Raw genomic sequence first — 15,930 nt, 5'->3', positions numbered from 1 at the left:
CAAGCAGCATTCATCTCTCTGGGCTGGGAGGGCCATCTTGCATCAGCGAGCCTGGTCTTCTGCTCCCACAGGGAAACTTTCCTACCATCCCTTCCATATGTGCCTCCATCTCCCCATCCCCTGCCCTCCCACTCAAAGCTGCCACCTTCAAGCTTGCCTTGGGTCCGTCTCTGCAGCTCCAATCCTACTCCAGCCCACACACACCTGCTGCTGCCCCACTTTCTTTTTGCTGGTGAGCAGATCATGTGCTGGTGGAAGAGCAGCTCCACTTGGTAAATCCTGAGACACTTGGAGAGGCTGTGCATGGAGAGCAGAGCTCTCTGGCCAGGGGTTTGCTGAGCTTAGGAAGCCCCAGGTTCGTCAGAAGCTGTCAACATGCCCCAACAGAGTCACCCCAAGCCCAGGGAAATTTGGGTGAGCTGTGGGAGACCCAGGTTCAAATCTCTGCTTTGTCTAGAGGAGCCTGAACCCATCATTGTCTGAGCACTGGCCTATGGCTGATGTCTTGCCCTGGGCTGGGTTTTCTTCCAATAGCGGAGCTGTTCCCAGGGGATGTTTTATTGAAAATGCCATGTTTCTGCAGGAAGTTTTTGGTCTGATGAATCACAGCCCTTCCAGCAACAACAACAAAGCAGGTTTTCCTGATCTGAACATTTTATCTTCCCTGAGAGAGAGGTTTCTTTTCCCCACAGCCTAAGGAAGCCAAGCACACATTTTCCATCCTTGGTTTGGCTTTGTACATGGGGAGGAAGGGGAATTCTCTCTCTCCTCCTTTACACAGTGGACATCAAGCTGTTTCTTTTCTCTAGAAACAGCTTCTAGTGAAGAAGCTGTTTCTACCTCTTCCCTAAAGAAATAGATTTTTTTTTAACAGAAAGTGGCAGAAATTTGCCTGTTCAAGGTAATTCCTCCCCTCCACGTGCATCCAGGCTCTGGGCAGCCAATCCCAAACTGGCTGTGAGGTCCTCAGCCTGGCCAAAGAGAAGGAGGCTTTTTGCAAGGTGATAGGGCAAGGAAGAAGGATTTTAAGCTGAGTGAGGGTAGATTGAGATTGGACGTTAGGAGGAAATTCAGAAGGTGGTGAGGCCCTGGCACAGGCTGCCCAGAGAAGCTGTGGATGCCCCATCCCTGGAAGTGTTCAAGGCCAGCTTGGATGGGTGGTGGAAGGTGTTCCTGCCCATGGCAGGAGGGGGGAACAAGATGATCTTTAAGGCTTTTTCCAACACAAACCATTCTGGGATTCTACGAAAGGACGATGGTCACTCTTGCAACCCTGCTGGCTCTGTCCCCTCTCTGTGGCAGCCTTTACCTTTGGCAATTTTGATGTCCAAGGCCGTGCGGATCAGCGCCATGAGGGTAGAGGTGAAGTGGACTGTCATGTCCTCGGCCACGGGCATGTTCATCAGCACCAGTCTCTGCGCAAGAGAGAGAAGAAAACAGCGGACGGAAAACAATATCGAAAAACACATCGACCAGGCTGGAGGAAAAGAAATTAAACATTAAACAAAAGGGAAAAAAAATAATAAAAATTAAAAAAAAAAAATAAAAAGCAACAAAGAGTGTCAAAACAGCACAGCCAAAAAAGAAGGGCAAGGATCACCCCACCGCCCCCCCACCTCCCCGGCTCCTTCCACCCCAGGACACCGGCTCACTGCCTTCCAGGACTCCTCCTGCACCCCAGGAACGGCCCCTGAGCCCCGCTCCCCACAGCACCGGGGCTGCCACAGCACCCCCTGGCACTTTTGGGAAGACACACCTGATCCATCAGGGATGCAGGCATGTGGGATGTGTGGGAAGGGGCTCAGGTTTCCATTCCCGGGTGGTTTGGCTTTCCAGCTCTCAACCCTTCCCACCTGGGGCAGGGGAGAGGAGGGTCCCTAACCTTCAGGGACTTCAGATTGGCTGGATTCCTCTAGCATGCTACATCCTGGCGCTCCCTTTTTGCGTCTTTCAGAGATGAAGTTTGCCAGCACATGCAGGGGGTCCAAATTATCCATGGGTGGGGAAGGGAAAGGAAGGGAAGGGGAGGGTGGAAAAAGTGCAGGAGGAAAGAGAAAAGGGCAACCAAGGCAGGTTAGATACGCCATGCTCCTTCCCCAGCCTGGGCAGGCGGGGTGCAAACTGAAGTGACCAGATCCACTTTCCAGAGAGTATATTTTGCTTTGTGAATACCTTGGGTCAGCCCTTCCCTGCCCATTCCTTTTCACCCAGCTCCTCATGTCCCTTTTCCTGCTTTCAAGCCTCCCTTTTTCCCCTGGAAAAGAGTGATGGTGGATGTATGCTTGTGTGAACAAACACGTGAGAGCCGGAGAGGGTGGAAGCATGTTCAGAAGTGTGCAGGAATCCCCTTGTGCTAACCCTGCTAAAAGGGCTGCAGCAGCCCATGGCCAAGAAAAACTCTGATTTCCTCCTGGACAACAGATCCTCCTGTAGCTCTGGGTCTTATCCTGGCAGCTGCTGGCCCCCAGAAAGTCCTGCAGCTCCCATGGCATGTCCTCCATGGCTTCCCATGCTCCTGATCCATGCCAACACAGCCAGGAGCGGGGAGCTGACTGACAGCCACCACTCCAGGTGGGACAACTCAGAGATGCCTTTGGAAGGCACCTGGCTTTGCCTTGCACAAGCCATCCCTGGGATAGCCCGTGCTGATGTTCCTGGCTCCTCACACACAGCAGGCCTGCTCCTATGGGATTTGGGATTTGTCCTCACTGCCCAGCTGTTTCCTATCTCCATGGGCTTCTGCACCATCTGCGATGAGGGTGGTTCCAAGCTGCTGGGGATGAACTCCTAAGGACACCTCACTCTCCTAACTGTGCTACAGGGTTGCCCCTCACCTTACCTCCTCCAGCCCTCCCACTTCCACACTATTGCTGATCCTGACCCTCCTTTTCCCCTGGGAGCTGCAAATGACCACGGCAGCATCACGTGTGTGGGCAGTGGAGACTAGCCAGCGTGGCCAGGGCTCTTGTGGGCACACCGGGCTCCCCAGGAGTGAGCCAAACACATGTTGGACACCCCAACAACTCCCCGGCTCCCCGGTCCCACCTCCCGCAGGTGCCCCGGCTCCTGCTAGGCTCTAACCCCCAGAGAAGGAAGGGTTGATCTACCTTATAGGCCACTTTGGAAGGACATCTCTTGCCGAGGCCTAGCGGTGGTGACATAAGAGTCAGCATTTCATACATCTCAGTGTAATGGATTCGGCCACTGCTCATGGAGGGGGAAGGGGAGGGAGGGAGATGCAGAGAGAGGAGGCATTCCCAGAGAGCAGAAAAACGTACAAACGAAAAATAGTACAGGAAAAACAGGAGAGAAAAAAAACAAACGGACAAACAGGAAAAGAACAGGAAACCCGTTAATCAAGGCAAATCATACATGAGAGACTGTCCTGATGTGGATTTATAGCACTGCTCACACAGACCCAGGAATGCTGGCAGAAAGCAACTCACCCCTCTCCTCTCTGCTGCTGGCCTCAAGTGCCTGTCTCGCTACCAGCCTGGGACAACACCTCTGGTCTCAACCCCTCTCCTAAAGCCCTCCAGCAGCCCCCACCTTGTCCCACAGGTTCCAGGGCTGTGTGCGAGTGGTATAAATCAGATACACGGCACTCGAGCCATGGGTTATTTGAGATAAGGGTGGTTCGCACCACGGTGCTCTGTGGCCTCCGGAGTGTCTTCCCTCCCAGGGGTGCCTGGTATCGCTTGGCATGGCCACCTAACCCATAGCCAAAGGCTGTGTATCCCCAGCTCGTGGGGTCTATGCAATTGGGAGGCAGCATCTTGCATAGAAGGCAGTGGGCCAGGGTCACTTGTCAAAGGAAGATGCCCAGTTGCTTCCGTCTGGCTCTGCGGATGGACCACTTTCCCACCATGCACCAGTGCAAAAGGCATGCTGAATCGGCTGGAAAAAAAAACCGGGAGGAAAAGTTGGGCATGCCATGCTCCCGCCCTGGCTCTCTCCCACATGCGGCTGCAAGTTCCACCAGGTTGGAGTTTAAAGAGTCTCAGCAGAGGCAGCTGTTTGGGCCTTCCAACATTGGGGTTCGTTTGGGTTTCCCACGGGAGCAGGCAGGGTGGGACCCACCCCCCCCCTCGCACTCCTCTGCTCCGTAAGGACCTGCCTAGGTTTGCTGAGCAAAGAATGCTACCAAAAACGGGCCACCCGGTGCTGCCCTCTACCAGGCTGGGATAGCTGGGCTGTGTCTGCCTCTCTCTGCACATCCACATCTCCCAGGGATGCTGGGCTTGGCCACCTCTTCTTCCGCTCCTTCCAGGCTCCCAGTCTGCACTGCAAGGTTCAGGATGGTCAGGGACAGGGCAACCTCGTGACAAAAGACATCGATCCTCACAGCTGGAGAGGAGCCCATCTCAGCTGGGGTGCCCTGGGAGAGAGGGCACTGCTGAAAACTTAAGCATGCCCACAGGATCTTGGCTTCTCCCCTAGAATGTGCTCAGAGCAGCATGGAAAGGGGAGATGAGATCTCCTCTTCTCAGGGTTTGGAAGCAGCCCCCTAGTCAAAAAGGCCCCTACCGAGATAAGTCCTGACACTTCAGATGTGAACAGACCTGGTGACAGGAGCTGTTTGGGGTGCAGGCACAGAACACGCTGGGCCAGTCACACCCAAAGATGATTGATAAGAACACTGGAGAATGATAAGCAGGATGATCACGAGGAAATATCCAGGAGTCCATAAGCAGCACCTTGTCAGAGCTGGATGTGCAACAACTCAGGGTGAGATGACTAAAATTTTCATGTATGAATTCAATGCACAAAAGGAAGCAAGACAGTGATCTTCCACCCATCCTTCCTGGCAGGGGTAATTTTGGAGAACCCAGCACACAACAGCCACTACCTTTCATACTGAGATACTCAATGAGGGAGGAATGGATTCCATGAAAGGAAGAGTTTGCGTCAGTGACCAAGATGGATCATGTGAGAACTGCACACTTCGCTGCTCCTCAGAGCAGAGATCTTGGAGCTTTCTGAGCAGCACAGCTGTGCCCAGACACCACTTCCCCTGAAGCACAGGCAGGCATGTGGAATGACATCCATCTGAGCAGGATGGCTCCCAAGAGCTGGTCCAAACACAGGCACATCCGGGATGGGGGATCTGACACATCTCTCCATGTCTGGACAGAGATGCGACCCATAGCTACAGCACAAGGTAGCCCGTAAAACCACCAGGGATTAATGGCTTGGCCCTGAGAGAACCCTGTGAGTGGCAGAGGAGGAAATGTGGGAGACAGGACATCTGCCCTCCTGTGGTTAGGAAATAAGTACTGTGCCACACAGGCTGTTAGGAAGGGAGCACCAGAACAGTGAGTGCTGTGAGAGTAGCTTCAGGAAGAGGTGATGTCCACAGGGATATCATCTGTGGAGCATTCACCTGACAGGCAGGGCAGGCTCACTGAACTGAAAGGTGGGCAAGATGGCTTGGCACCTTGGGATCTGGCAAGATGCAACAACCATATGGATTTTTTTTCATCTTCTGGGAACTGTTCTGGGGGAATAGGAACCCCTAAAAATCTCACGGTCTTGAAATATCTTCTGCACAGGAAGGAGGGGACCAAGGTAACACAAGGTAGAGATGGGGATGGTCTCCCCCACGGGACAACAGAAGCTGTTCTCAGTACTTCTTGCCTCTGCCTCCCCTTGAGTTTATCCACCTTCACTGCTCTGCCCATCCACAGTCAGCAGAAAGCCCAGATCGCTCCAGAGCTCCCTCTTCCTCGGAAGCATTACAGGTACTCATTTGAGCCCCAGGTGATCCAGCTTGGGAGAGCAGCATCTGCCAGTAGAGCCCTGTTGAGAAGGACCCACCACTCCTCCCAAAGGTGTCTTCTGCCTGCAGGGGCCTGGCAAGTGTCCTCAGCCAAGCTGCCATCTTTTGCCAGGGATGCAGCCGCAGCGAAGAGTGGAAAGACTCCAAGGAGCCCTTCCTGGAACAGATGAGCCATCTGAGATTCTTGCAAGAAGTCTCCTGTTCCTAAATACATCTTTCTAAATGAGATGACCCATCATCCAGGCCTTGTCTTCTTTGTGCTGCTTTGCCTCTGGCAAAACCATCCCCATGTCCAGCTGTGGAGGGTGACCGAGCTGTGCCAGGGATGTCAGCTGGAAGAAAAGCCTTTCTGATGTTCCCAGAAGGAAGTAGTGACTACACCACACTGCACCAAGGAACCCTCCTCCTCTGCAGAGGCAAGAGCAAGGGCTGGGGTTGTCTGAGCTTCCCTGGTACACCTCAGATGCCGTGAGGGATGCAGAAGGAAGAGCAAGCTCTGTGATTCATCCGTTCATGCCATAGGCACAGACAGAGGTGTCATGGCACCTCAGGGAACGTGGCAGGTGCAGGATTTTGCTCAACTGTCACCCCAAAATAAAATTTAAAAAAAAACCTGCAAGTCAGAGAGACACAAGGAGACCAAATTGCTGCCCTGGACTCATGGTCAGCAGCCAGGAACTGAGCTCAAGGGAGAGGAGCTGTCAAGCTCCAGAAGTGTGCCCTGGTGTCACCATCTCCCAGGCAGATGCAGCAAGCTATGTGCAAGACTTGCAAGAGTCCTGCTCCCCAGAGACATGGTTGTTTGTCCTCCAAAGTGCCACATTTGAGGAGAGGGTTGTTGGGTACAGCACAGCATCCCCCAGGGACAGGGGTCACCCTGGCCTCCTCATCCTCTCCCAGCCCTCACTGTCCAAAACAACAGCAAAGTCCCTGACATCCTCCAGCCTTTGCTCCCCCCTTCCCTCCTGAGAAGCAAACCCCATCTAGGCCCTCCCAAAAGCCTTGTTGTCCCATGTGAGGTGCTTTGAGAAGCTGAGTAGGGACAGTGGCATTTGGCCTGGTGCCCCTCGGGGCTCTCTGCACGGTGGAACTGAGGCGGGAGACTGGTTGGGGGCACAATTTGTCAAAACCCACCCCAGAAGGCTCTGAGCCCCCCCTGGCCCCACTGATGCCTCCCCTGGAGGGGAACAGCTGCTGGCTCTGGGAGGCAGTGGACCTCTTTAAACTCGAAGGAAAGCAACGTCAGGGTTCCCTGGGGAGGCGCGGTGGCAGTGGAGCGGGGGGAAGGAGGGGTGGATGGTGTGTCCCGTGGCCAGGTTGTGGCGGAGGACTGGGAGGCAAACCTTGCACGCCACCCTGTAGGGGCAGTTCTCTCCTAGGCCCAGAGGAGGCGAGATCACCCGTACTAATTTGTACATATCCTTATACGAGATCCTGCCGCTGCAAAGGAAGCACAGGTGGGTTAATAGGACACTGAGAGGGTGGAGGGGGGGATGGAGAGCTTAACGGGGGGATGCTGGGGCCATCTGTGGGGCAAGAGCCCCAGCAGAGCACAGCTCTTCTCCTTCTGGCTATATCAGACCCAGAGAGGAGAAAGCTGTGAGCATCAGCTACTGCCTTTTCCACCATGAGAGCTGGCTCATATCTCCTCACACTGTCCCATCTTCACCCTGGAGAAGGACAGTTTTGGTGGTGGATGCCATCCCATCACCCTTCCTCATTGTGCCCCTGACCCCTGGCGCCTGGTGGAGAGGGCTGGGATTTTAGACAGGGTGAGCCTGCAGCTTGGTTGGCTTCTGACCCATGGAGTTGTGCCCCATCACATCACCAGAGCCCCTGTCCTCACACAGCCAGCTCATCGAGACCCACAAGGTCCCAGTGAAGCTGGCAGCTGAGCCACTTGTGTCTCCAAGATCTGGGGAACCTGAGACAGGGAGGGATAATGTGACCAGCTGGTGGCTGTGGCACCTGGGGCTCTCAAGTCCAGTCCTGTGCTCCAACCACCAGCCCACGCTCTGCCGAGGGTGCACATTATTAGAAGCAAACCTTCCCAAACACACACCCCTTTTCTCCCATGGAAGCACATCTGCCCAGAGCCGGTGCAGCCATCCCAGGATATGGCCGTATCCTCCCGCACCACGGAAACAAGGAAGCAGCCGAGGCAGAGAGCTGGCAGGAGGGGGTGCAGGATGCTGAGCTCCCCACTCTGCTCCAGCCCAGAGCCCTTTGGGAAGTGGGACCGCGTGGGGTGGAAGTGCTGAGGTGCAGCTGCTGCAGCCTCCCGGGCATCCTTGGACAAGCTTGGAGGGAAACCACACAGGGAGGCAAAGAGCAGCATCACCGTCCTACCCAGCGCCTTTGCCTCTGGTTTCTCCTTGCTCTTCTCCCATCCCCTCTCCATCGCTGGCCAGAGATGAAGAACCAACAAGAACCCAACCATCTGGACAAAACCCATCCCGGCTCCCCCCTGGTGCTGGACGTTCTTCCCGTGAGAGCTCCGTGTGATGGTGACGCTGTCAGGATGCAGCACTCTGCCCCACACAGGCGGTGGGAGCTGTTGGGATGTACTCACCCGTTCCTCGCCCAGTACCGGGGCCGGGGCTGCCCCCACGTTCTCCTGTGTCCCCTAACCACTGGCTACAAGCATGGCTTTCTCAGGAATCAGAGGGGCACAGGGCATGGATAGGACAGCTCAGGCTTGTTTTACAGTGACTCCTGAACACCGAGGCCACCAATATGGGGGATGAGAGTGAATCAAGTGCCTGGTGTGGAGAAATCCTTCCCAAGAGCCACCCCACAGCAAACAGCTGGGTGTTTCACTGCTCCACCTCCTCTCCTTTCTCTGGTTGGAGCTGATACTGAGCATAAAAAAATACCTTGTCTGGGGCTGGTCTCCTGCAGCAGGACATGAAGAGTGGAGGCAAAGAGTCTCCAAAAGGAGCGTGTGTGGTTGCCAAGGGCTCTGGAGATAAGATGGCACAGGCTCCCTGGCAGTGGTGGATCATGGCTCCAAAGAGGCCCTGGGCTCTGGAAGGGGCCGCACAAGGCACCCTGGTGGTGCTGGGGCTGAGTGAAGGGCAAACATACTCCCAGAGCTGCCAAGGGTCCCCCATTGCTGTAGGGATGCTTGGGACCATCCAAGGAGGAGGAGCAGTGGAGAACAAGGCCTCTGCAGCAGCAGGAGCAGAGCCAAGGTCTGGCCACGCAGGGTACATATGGCCCTTGTGAGCCCAACCTGCTGCTGGAAACAGGCTGCTGCCTCCAAATGGGAGCCCTGTTCTTCAAGGTCCTCATCAGCAAGGGCAGGAGTGCAGGAGCCAAAGCCCTCCCATCTCCAGAGGGGTGAGTGGGCTGGCCAGCACAGGAACACAGCTCCCCAAACACACCCCACACGATGCTCTCTGCAGGCAGCTTGGCAGGAGCCCAGCCCATCCCCATCGGTGGGAACAAGCCCCGCTCAGCCCTGCTCTTATCAGGAGCTGGGGGTTCTGGGGACCAAGGGGTGGAGCCCGCCTCAGGGCAAAAGCTCTTAGCTGGTGCATGGGAACAGGAAAGGAGGCTGAGAGGGATCTGGCCTGCTGGGCAGGGAGGAGAGGAAGAGCAGGAACATCCAGCACTCAGGATGAGCACCATGGCAAACTGAACATCACCCAAGACGCCTGTGCCACCAACCACTATAGGAACCAGCTGCTGCCCTTGTAATGACCACAGGTGACAGCAGCACATCCCTGACTATGCCAGACATCACTGAGAACTATGGGTCCAGTAGGAGAACGCAGAGACCCTCGTTTAAAACCAGCTCTGAGAGGTTGCTCGGGAGAGAAGGAGCTGGCTACATACCACGCTGCTCGGTCATACTCTGCCCAGATCCGGACAAACTCATCCAGATGGTGAGGGCCCAGGATGGAGGAATCCCGTGTCAGGTATTCAAAGTTGTCCATGATGACTGCCACAAACAGGTTGAGCATCTAAATGAAAGGGAAAAAGGCAGAGAGAAAGGAAAGTGGGGGGAGAGGGAGCAGAGAAGAAAGAGTGATTGTGGGAAGGTGATGGAAGATGACCTGATGACTGGGGTGCTGACGAGGGGGATCCCCAGAGCTCTCAGACGAAGTAACTCACCAGGAAGGAGCAGAAGAAGATGAAGGACACAAAGTAAACGTAGGCCAGGTCGGTGCCGCAGCGCTCGTTCTCATTCTGCCCGGATGTCGCCGTCGTGTCCGGCTCGCAGCCTTTGCCCTCCAGGCAGGACAGCATGATCTCCTGCCACGCCTCTCCGGTGGCACTCCTGTTCCCAACACAACCCTGTCAGCAGCTCATGGTGGCACAGGATGGAGTCATGATGCTCCCAGGAGAAACCTCACCACCCCATGCCCAAATTAAACACCTCTCTGGCATGTGGAGGAACATTTTCCATGGCTGCTCACCTGAAGAGGAGCATGAGGGAGCCCAAGAAGCTGCGGAAGTTGTTGTGCCGGTTAATGTGGCTTTCCTCATCTAGTTTGATATTGCCAAAAACCTACAGAAGGGAGAAAAAGGGCTCAGCTCTTCAGCCAAGAGCTTGTCGGCCAGGGAAGCAGCTGCATGTTCACATTGGATCCTTGAAAACATTCCAGCTCAGGCTGGACAGGGCTCTGAGCAACCCAATCTAGTTGAAGATGTCCCTGCCATAGGTTTGGAAAAGATGGCCTTTAAAGTCCCTTCTAACCCAAACCATTCTCTGACTGTGATTCCATGAAAAGTACCCCAGCAAACACAGGCTGGTGCACAGCCAGCGTGCCAAGGAGCTGGTGCCAGGCAGCCATCGGGGAAGGAGACTCTCCTCTCCTTGGCAGGGATTTGCTGTGGGTGGCAAAGGCTGCGAGAGGCTGAGCTAACATGGAAACAGGAGCATGGGAGGGCCTTGGATCAGCTGAGTCCAACCATTCCACATCCATCCCTCCGTGCCATCTGAGCACCATGTGGCACCCAGTGGCCCCAAGTATATTGGAGGTGCAGGGACAAAGTCCCACCCCCCTGGGTGGGTGCTGGGTCACAGCCCTGGACACTCACAGGAGCTTTTCCCTTGGTCCGTGATGCTGGGGTCGGGCACAGCAGTGCAAACAGGGTGGGGAAGGGCTCAGGGAGGGAGGGACAGACCCTATCATCCCCAGGGCCAAGAGATGCAAAAAAGATCAAAATATGGACAATATTCTAACAACAAGCCTCAGCCAAGGCCGTGGTAAGACATAACGAACATTCGTAAAGTTCCTGCAATTGGAAAAATGTGCTGTTATTACAGTTAAATATTTATTCCCCTTTCCCTGAACCTAAAAATACACCAACTGCAGAGTATTTTTTCCCTGTACAGGTTTTTTGGAATGTGTAATTGTAGAATATTTTCTGCCTCCAGCTATTTTGCTCAAATAACACCCACAGACTTTACTGCTTGGGGATTTGTTCACAATGGTGTTAAAAAAAAAATTAAAAAATAAATCTAATACTACCACCCGGCAGGGAGGGGGGCTGAGTCAGATGGTGGCTGTTTTGGGGAACACCTGGAGCTGGTGCTGAGGTGTGTAGGACAGGGTGGCAAAAACCAGTCACAGCACTGGAAGATCCTAAACAGCAGCGCTGCCAAGCAGCACAAGCCAGAGGCCACTGTCACCTCAAAATCAGCTCCTGATTTTGATACTGCAGCAGCTCATCGAGCAGCTCCACATCCCCAGTGCTCGTCGTCGAGGATGCTTTATCACATCTCCAGCATGGGATTTAGTCAGAGCAGAGGCGAGCCAGCCCCGCAGCACGTGTGGAGCTGAGGGCTTCAGCTCACGTGCCTCTTATTCACTATCTGGAGGCTGTGAAGCTGACGTCTCCCTGTGCTCTGCAGACCCCTGACCAGCTGGGAGGTCGTGGCAGGGCCCTAAATGTGAGCACCCAAACATGCCATCAGTGGTGCAGCTACAGGGACAAGATGGATGGCAGATGCCCAGCTGAGTCCCCAAGGCCGTATCTCCAAATGTGCCAGTTGGGAAGGCAGTTGTGGAACTTGATTGAATAAGACCATGGCAGTTTCTCCAGGGCATGTGGCCCTGCAGCTCCCAAAGAAGCTGTTCCATCCTCGGCACCTCCCTGGGCACTGTGGGCACAGCAATGACAGGCAGGCACAAGGGTTGCTCCTGTGTGTAATGCTGGGGACATGTTGGTGTCACTGTCTGTGCCAGAGGGATACACACGGACATGTCTGTCTCACCTGCATCCCAATGATGGCATAGATGAAGAAAAGCATGGCAATCAGGAGGCAGACATAGGGGAGTGCCTGCAAGAGAAGCAGATGAGTCATCTCATCAATCACAGGTCCAGCCCCAGAGGAGTACAAAACACACAGGTAAGTTGTGCTGATCCATGTCTCCTACAAGACCTTGAGAACAGCCTTTTTTTGGGAGCAGCTGCCAATGAGACTGACCTTGAAGGACTGCACAAACGTCCAGAGCAGGATGCGGATGGTGTAACCCTGGCGGAGCAGCTTGATGAGCCGAGCAGCCCGGAAAAGCTTCAGGAAGCTCATGTTGAAGCTGCTGGTGTTCACCAGCTGGGAGGAGATTAGAGGGTCAGACGGAGATGGGAGCCTGCCCCACCACCCTACACCCTGCTGCTCCCAGCCCCTGCTTCACCTTGGTGTCCGTCAGGATGATCTCTGTAATGCTGCCGATGACCGTGATGAAGTCAAATATGTTCCAGGTGTCCCGGAAATAATTCTGTGAAAGAAAGGAGAGAGGGAATGTGGATTTGAGCTCAGGGATGGCAGGTCTGAAGGGTGCTGAGCCATGGGCCAAAGCTGCTCATGGGCAACGGTGGAGACCTCGCAGTCCATTTGTATGCAGCCGTGGTCCGGAACATCGTCCTGTGTCCGAGACAGTGGCAGACCCGAGCATGTCTGCAGCAAGCAGCTTCTCCTGGGAGATGATTCATGCATCCAACAGACCACCCTGGCAAATGGGAGCAGGAAAAGTAGCCACAGCCCAGGTCAGGCTGCAACACCTCGTCATGTTGACCTTCGCAGCCAGCAGGCTGCTTTGCCCTCCTCTTCACAGACACCTGAACACCTCTCAGCCCCTGCTACTGGTGCAGCAGCTGGTGCAAGACTGAACGTGACCATGCCTGGTGCTACTGGGAGCAAGGAGGGTGGCTAGAAACCCTCCTGAGAGTGGGCTTTATCTTCCATAAGCAGCAAAGAATAGCTGAAGAAAAAGCAATTTGTGGTTTCAAATCCCAAATGAGCAGCTGGGAACTTGAGGACTGTGAATCAGTCAGGGAGGTCTCACTGCTGCTCAGGTGTGGTCCAACTGGTACAGGCCAAGGACAGAAGTGCACCAGCACCTCCTGACTTGTGGGGACAAGGGAGCACAGCCACCAGCAGTGCAGCAGCAGTAGGCTCTAACAGAGCAGCAGCACAGATCATGCAGGGTCCAGGCACAGAGCACAAGGCAAGAAGTAAAGCACCAGTGTGGCTTCCCCAGCAGCATCCAGCAGTGGGAAGTGCAATGAGAACCAAAGGATTCCAGCCTAAAAGGAGCTCTCAGGCCAGGATCCAAAATACATAGCAGCAACCTCACATTATTAACACCTTCTCTCTGTGATCTGTGCACTACCAAAGTGCAAATCAACACCCTCATAAAGAACAGGAGCAGGCACTCACCAGGAAGCCGAAAGCGATGATCTTGAGGACGCACTCCAAGGAGAACACCATGGTGAAGGCAATGTTCAGGTACTTCAGGGCCAGCTCATAGGTGTATGGAGCAGAATAGTACTGATGGAAACAGAGACAGCGCTAGCCAGGAGGGGGCCTGCCAGCCTCTTGGCTGATGACTGTCCCAGCACAGACCCGACAGCGCCCTGTTTGCTGCCCTGGCTGCCTCAAGAATTCCTTCCTTTCTTCACCCCTCCCTCAGGACAGACCTGTGGCGGTCCATGTTCCTTGCCCTGGGGGCATCAAGAACATCTCCTCCTTACTCTCTCCACCCCTCTCCCAGGACAGATACCATTTCATCTAAGAAGGGAGCACAGAGCAAATCCAGATCTGCCTGCAGTAGTTAAGAGGTCTAAATAATTCGGGTCATTTCTTTTAGAAAAGATGCTACCTCCAGTTCCAGGGTCCTGTGTTGTTTCAAGTGGCTGTGCCAAGGGAATACACACACAGACGCTGTCTCAAAGCATCTCCACAACCAAAATACCCTCTGCTCCCATCCTGATTGATCCCACTGCTCTAAACAAAGGGGACAGACTCACTCTGACCACCAGCTCACCTTCATCATGAGCACCACGGTGTTGAGCGCTATCATGGCCATGATGGTGTACTCGAAGGACGGGGACACCACGAAGTGCCACACGCGGTACTGGAAGGTGTGTCTGTTCTGGGGCATGTACCGCGTCAGGGGCTTGGCGCTGATGGCAAAGTCAATACAGGCCCTCTGCAACGAAACAACGCCCATCAGACCCCGGCCCATGGACACCTGGGAGGTGCTGGCTGCTGTGCTTCTTTCCTCCATGATCTGGGAAGGGAGCTGGCTCATGGGTTTCTCACCTTTTCAATATCAAGGGAGTTCCAAGCTCCCAAATTGCTAAAAACCCCATGGAAATGTCCTCATTCCCCCTCCCCAGACCATACCTCGTTCTTCTCCAGACTGCACTCCTCCATCATTTTGTCTCCTTGCTCTTGGAATGTGATGATGATGAGAGCCACAAAAATGTTGACGAAGAAGAAAGGGAAGACCACAAAGTAGACGACATAGAAAATGGACATCTCCATGCGGTTGCTGCGGCTGGGCCCACGGTCCTCCTCTGTCACATCCACCGAGTGCTGCAGCACCCTGTGGGCAGAGAGGTGAAGAAAAGCAACCAGGGATATGTCCATCACTTCCAATGGGACCCAGCTCTGTCTGTCCATGCTTGTGTAATGACAAGGTAAAGCTCTGTCCTAATCTGTTTTCAAGGATGACCCTTTTAAATGGCTACAGCTTGTTTTACGGTGCTTTGCTGTGTCCCTGATGAAAAATGGATTTTTCCTGTGCTCTGCACACAGAGAAAAATATTGCCTAATTTAGAGGTCTAGTCCTACTGTTATCCCTAATATTGACCTAAAATATATCGCTGGGCCACGCAGAAAAGGGATTATCCATCATTCGCTCCTTAAGGAAGAAGCTAACCCCAGCCACAGCCCCAGCCTCATAGTGGGGCTAAAGGCTCTGTTGTGCTGGTATAATTTGTTATTCTTCTCCACCCCCTGCTCAGCAGCTCCTCTCTCAGTCCCACTGGGTGTAACCTGACCACCCCAACAGGAATGTGACCATCCCTATTCAAGGGGACAGACTGAGCAGAATACTCACTGGGGCCACCCCTCGCCAGTGGACACTGTGAACAGGGTGAGCAGAGCCCAGATGATATTGTCATAGTGAAACTCGTGCCGCTTCCACTCCCGGCATTTCACCTCCATCTTGTTCTTCTCGTGGTCCACGTAGTTCCCTCTGCAAGGTTGGGAGGGAGAGTGACCTTGGGTTTTGGGTTGCCAGAGTATGGGATGGTGGGTTTGAACCCTGGGGGTAGTGTGGATTTGTGCAGGGGTCACCCTTCCTCCCGCAGGGAGAAATGGGGAGAAATTGGGTAACAGCCATGAGGAAGGGGAGAGAGAAGGGGAAAGTAAAACAGAAGAGAGAAAGAGGAAAGAACAGGAGCGAATTGAGGGCCTCTGCACCCCATAGAAGGATGGGACACAGCACTGGGGACTGGGCTCAGCCCATGCCATCCACCCCATGAGTAAGTCATGGCCAAGGACTTAATGGGGAGCCACAGCAGACATGACCCAGCACCCTGCCCCTGCCAGAGGGGTCAGCAGCACCAGACCCACTGCATGGGGCACCTACATGCAGTCCTTCTGCGTGTCCTTCGAGCTGTCAGTGCAGTAGAAGAACTTCCCCTTGAAGAGCTGCACGGCGATGACAGCAAAGATGAACATGAAGAGCTTGTAGACAATGAGGATGTTGAAGACGTTCTTGAGAGATGTCACAACGCAGTCAAAAACGGCCTGAAATTGACGGCAGAGCTCACCCTGGGGAACCCACAGCCCTGGCAAAGGGCAGGACCAAGACCAGGATACTTGGTGGGAAAAGAGGGAAAGA

At 54.3% G+C, this 15,930-nt stretch overlaps 1 protein-coding gene across 2 annotated transcripts in view; it reads right to left on the bottom strand.

Annotated features, from left to right (window-relative positions):
- Nucleotides 1-1,315: 1,315 nt before the first annotated feature.
- LOC103617799 (voltage-dependent R-type calcium channel subunit alpha-1E) overlaps nt 1,316-15,930 on the bottom strand; it is an 81,070-nt gene continuing 66,455 nt past the window's right edge. Inside the window, exons 28-40 of one of the 2 annotated variants that reach the window (XM_017737435.1) lie at nt 15,676-15,836; nt 15,142-15,279; nt 14,424-14,625; nt 14,062-14,226; nt 13,455-13,565; nt 12,430-12,513; nt 12,222-12,347; nt 12,009-12,074; nt 10,204-10,295; nt 9,899-10,064; nt 9,620-9,747; nt 3,108-3,204; nt 1,316-1,477 (exon numbers count right to left, since the gene is read on the bottom strand). In XM_017737435.1, coding sequence (XP_017592924.1) covers nt 1,403-1,477; nt 3,108-3,204; nt 9,620-9,747; nt 9,899-10,064; nt 10,204-10,295; nt 12,009-12,074; nt 12,222-12,347; nt 12,430-12,513; nt 13,455-13,565; nt 14,062-14,226; nt 14,424-14,625; nt 15,142-15,279; nt 15,676-15,836 — 1,611 coding nt within the window. In that variant the 3' untranslated portion in view covers nt 1,316-1,402. The remainder of the gene's footprint in view (nt 1,478-3,107; nt 3,205-9,619; nt 9,748-9,898; nt 10,065-10,203; nt 10,296-12,008; nt 12,075-12,221; nt 12,348-12,429; nt 12,514-13,454; nt 13,566-14,061; nt 14,227-14,423; nt 14,626-15,141; nt 15,280-15,675; nt 15,837-15,930) is intronic. The other variant, XM_017737436.1, reaches the window with a different exon arrangement.

The sequence above is a fragment of the Corvus brachyrhynchos genome, unplaced genomic scaffold, assembly GCF_000691975.1.
Source record: "Corvus brachyrhynchos isolate BGI_N302 unplaced genomic scaffold, ASM69197v1 scaffold466, whole genome shotgun sequence".
In the NCBI taxonomy this organism is placed as follows: Eukaryota; Metazoa; Chordata; class Aves; order Passeriformes; family Corvidae; genus Corvus; species Corvus brachyrhynchos.
This window is presented reverse-complemented; position numbering and strand designations above follow the sequence as displayed.